The sequence below is a fragment of the Apium graveolens genome, chromosome 4 (genome assembly GCF_009905375.1).
Source record: "Apium graveolens cultivar Ventura chromosome 4, ASM990537v1, whole genome shotgun sequence".
NCBI classification, from domain to species: Eukaryota; Viridiplantae; Streptophyta; class Magnoliopsida; order Apiales; family Apiaceae; genus Apium; species Apium graveolens.
The window spans coordinates 123,490,994-123,495,559 of NC_133650.1; the positions used below are offsets into that span (position 1 = coordinate 123,490,994).

The following is a 4,566-nucleotide window of genomic DNA, read 5'->3' on the forward strand; positions in this document are numbered from 1 at the left end:
GAAGACATATTCATTAGGAGAAATGATTGGGAGCTTTTTAACATGGCGCAAAGTTGTTTGCGCCTAATTAAAATTTTAACAAAAATTAACATCTCCCTGCAGACTGCGAGATAGCAGCTAGGAACTCTAGATAGCTACTAGCTAGTACTTCACTCCAAGCACGCCGTAATACAAATTAAAGTCATTGTTAACTAACAGATTCAGTAGTCCTACTAACCCTATTAGAAAGAGCTACATAATTAGCTGGACAAATCTTGAACTAAACAACATTGCTAGCACCATTTTAACTAACTAGCTAGCTAGGTATCCAAGCAGTTGCAAACACTACATTATGTCCTTTCCATGTAAGTACTAAATCTTCTTCTTCCCTCTTTAAACCCCATCCAGCTGCATGCTCGTCTAACATGTTTTTCACTTCCATCACAGCTTCTTCCCCAAACAAACCACCTCGAAAACCAGCGTGTCTCATCCGTTGCACCCACCGGCTTTTTGGCTCCAGTCTCTCCACTCTCTCAACACCCTCTTCTGCTATAACGTTCTCTATCTTCCAATTCATGTCCGCCTCATACCATTGCCTCTGTTTGCTTCCATGCGGTAAAAAAGTGTCCACCGTGTCATAAGGTATCCACAAATAATTAAAAGCTGCCCTTAATCGACACACCAAATTGTTCGATGTAAAATCTGCATCTTCATCTACTAACACAACAATCGTGGGGTCTAAACTTCGAATTGCTTTAAGAAACATGGTTCTTAGTGACGAAACTGAGGTGTTATTAAAAGAAAATGGATTTAGGGTTTCTTCTGGAATGTAGTGTAGCATCATATGACAATTTATTACTAGCGCTTCGATACCATTATTTGCAGGTACTAGATTTTGAACTTTGAGTTGTTCAATAAACGAAGCAAAACCATTTGAAGAAGTGGAAGGAATCACTCTAAATTCCAGAATAATGTTACGAGACCTGGCGAAATTCACTAATTTCATACCTAATTCCTCGTACGAAAGATCGAGCATAGGTGGAACATCCTCAGTGGCACCAGCTACAGTAAGTTTGACTAATGGCGGCCCCTCCAGACGATTAGCTATAGCGTCAATAAGCGTTGGAATTTGCATGCAATGGGTTAAGCTAAAGTCAATGATGTGAATGATTGAGTATCCTTCCACAGCATCTAATATAGTTGCATTTGCTGCAGTGAATCCGAAGCGATGCCACGGAGTTAAGTCCACAAATCCAGTCAGCTCGATTATTGAAAACTTGTGCGTGGTTATATGCACATTATCCACGGCACCTGTAAGGATTTTGCAAGTTCCTTTACGTGCTGCCCGTGCTATAAGGGCTCGAAGGAAGCCACAAGCGAGGCGCTGATTAGAATCGCCATCGGATGGGGCAATATTGTTCAAAACCCATAAGATTTGTTGAGCTAAAGTTGCATCGTTGTTTTCTATTGCATTAGCACAGTGAACTAAAAGTTGTTCCATACAATTGGCATCGCCAAAACTTCCGAGAGACTTGGAAGTTTGGAAGCCAGGCCACTGCCGTGTTCTAAGCATTTGATTCTTGTTCATAGGGTTGATATTACTCGGAAAAGAGGTTAATTCGTGAAGTGGCGGTGGAGGAGTTTGTGTAAATTGCATTTTCTGTGATTGAATAAATTTCTCAAAGCTGGTGCTTTAATTAGAGGATAAACGGACAGAAGGGAAGAAAATGACTAGACTGGTAGTAGTACCTGCGCGTTGGGATTTGGGATATGATTATATTTTTGGTAATTTTATGGGATATTTGTGAAGGATGCAGAGGAAGGATATAGACTTTTCAGCTTTTTCTAAGTGATTGTTGTTCGTTTATGGATATAGCAAAAGGGACTGGTCACTGGTGAGAGCAAAGATAGATATCTTGTTCCAAAGAAGATGAGTTGGTGAAAGTGAATATGAGGGGCAAAGAGAATTAGCAGCTTTTGCAGGTCATGTACATCTCACAAATATGTCAAGAGAATATAACAGAGAGAGGGAAAACAGTAGAGTTACTACTATTATGGCTAAGAACCATGATATATCCTTGAGAAAAGAAAAGATCTTGAATTGTTTTTGTTCTATCAACTGAGGGTGAACAGGAGATGGATATATAGGAGTGATTAGGAGAGGGTGCAATATAGATGAGTGGAGGAGGATCTTGTGCTGTATTCTGGTGGCATGCGTGTTTGCCGGCTTAGGATTCGTCTCAATGCGAGTTTGTGACCGTGAGAGTTGGTTCATTTTTTTTTTAATTTCCAGCAAGAAATACTGATCAAAATTAAGCTATTCTATTTTGATTAACGATTTTTATAGTGTGTGTCCAACTATTAAGAGCGTGCATTAAAATCTTAATTGTCAAATTTTGATTCACCTTATAATCATAAATATTGATGATGGACTCATGCAATTACAAGAAACATAAATTTTTTCGATAAATTTATTCATACCGACTCAAAATATGTCAAAAAATGACCTAACAAAAAATCCGGCGAGAATTTATAACACAATTATGACTGACCATCAACATTAGTCCATAAGAGTATTTAAGTGACCGATTATTTCGACTACAGTCAAAATTATTTGGCTATCGATGTATGTCATTTTCTGACCAATTTTATGTAACCATCATTTTACAAAGGTGTTTTAACGCATTTTTTCTATAATGTTAGCATTTAAATGAAATCATTATTCGATAAATGCATGCATGGTGTTATATGGAAAGTTTAATTCGAACTTAAATGTATCAATTCAATGGGTTTGAGTTCGATTCCATAATGTAAGATTTGACCGAATTTAAAGTTTGTTGGCCCAGTCAGATTCAAGATTTTCGTGTTAGCTCTAAACCTACATGTTCACTATATGACATATAAAACCCCTAAAACGTAATTTTCATTGAATTTGGATTGCGCACAAAATAGTTTGATTGTTTAAAAGACGACTTGGGTCTTTATGATTTGATCATTTGTGATTTTGATTAGATTACATGATTAATGTTGTTTTATAAAGATTTGTACGATTCAATTTATACAAGACAAGACATGTGTGTATTGTGTCCATTCCCATAAATATTGTCACATCTATTACTACAAAACCCTTTATAAAAACACTTTCTAACCCCTTTCATTCAAAACATCTATTTTACAAAACACTAGTTTTATAACTCTTAACTTTCAAAATTAAATATAACATACATTTATTCACAATTTTATAAAATTGGAATTGAAATTTAGATATTTAATATTAATAACTAAAATTTTAAATCAATAAAAGTATTTATTTAATGTATTTTCTACATGAAAAATATTATAGTTATTTTTTATTAGTAATACTCTAAATTAATCAATGCTAAATATTTAAAATATATTTATAAAGCAATATATATATAAATATATATATATGTAATCATAAGGTTTCTAAATATATCTATATTTTAAATTTTTAAAAATTATATTGAGTAAAATATAATAAAAATTGACATTAATATTTCTTTTATAATTTAAATTCTAATTTTTAGTTTAATTTTAAAAAAATTAAAATTATAATTTAAAATTTTGCTGAATTTCAATTTTACCCTCCAAAATATAAATATCTTAGCAAAATGATTAAAGGAATGCATATGATGCAAACTTATTTCTTTTAAAAAACTATATAATTTTATTATTAAATAAAAGATATGGTTAGCAAATTACAATTAACTCTTGAAAAAAGTATACAGGTTTACATATCTATTGATTGTAGAAACATTCTGGGAAGGAAAACAAGCCAAGTAGAACTCAAATTTGGTTTACTCGCGCGAATGGAGAACTCACAAGTCACAAGACATTATTCCGCACCAATCATGTTGATATGATTTTTCTGAGGTTGTGATATAAATTCAAAATACTTTTAGGGCAGTGCATTTTTTACTTTGCAGAGTCTGCAGCAAGGATTTTGGTATCCATTAGTTTCAGGATTGTGTCATGCATGTAAGAGGATTTGAAGTGGGAGCAAATTTTGATTCGATCTCGTGAAGCTGGACCAAATTAATTCTATGCCAGTCGTAGTAATTCAAACAAAGTACGTTGTCTATATATCATTTCGTGGTCTTCCCAAGCTTGGTCCTTCCGAGGTAACCCACACACGTGATGCATCTTACCCAAACTTACCTCAGCCCCCACCTTAAATAGACCACTCGACTACAAATCGTTTTGATGCAGTTGTTTCAAAAATCTGAAATCATTTTATTTCTTTACCTTTGTTATATACAGCTAGCTTATTGCCACTAGTAACACACAAAATTGACACTATTGCAGAAATGTTCGATTGCATAAATTAAAATAATACTTAAGCGGAAAACCTATCATCATTAGAACACGCTAAACCCCCCTCTATTGGCTTTTGGAGGATTTTAAATCTTGGGTCAGTTTGGATTATGGGATTTCAATCTCGGAATAAGAATGAGATTCTGATACTAAAATGTAGTGAAATCTCATTTTTATTCCTGTTAACCGGGTTAGAATCCCATGATCCAGACAACACCTTGGTACTGTTGCTGAACTGAGAAGAGCAATATA

General features: G+C 34.2%; 1 protein-coding gene across 1 annotated transcript; it reads right to left on the reverse strand.

The window, feature by feature from the left end:
- On the reverse strand, positions 1-2,189 carry LOC141719451 (scarecrow-like protein 32). The gene has a single exon (XM_074521832.1). It carries the CDS (start codon positions 1,634-1,636, stop codon positions 296-298), a length of 1,341 nt encoding a protein of 446 aa, XP_074377933.1. The 5' UTR covers positions 1,637-2,189; the 3' UTR covers positions 1-295.
- Between the last annotated feature and the right edge of the window lie 2,377 nt (positions 2,190-4,566).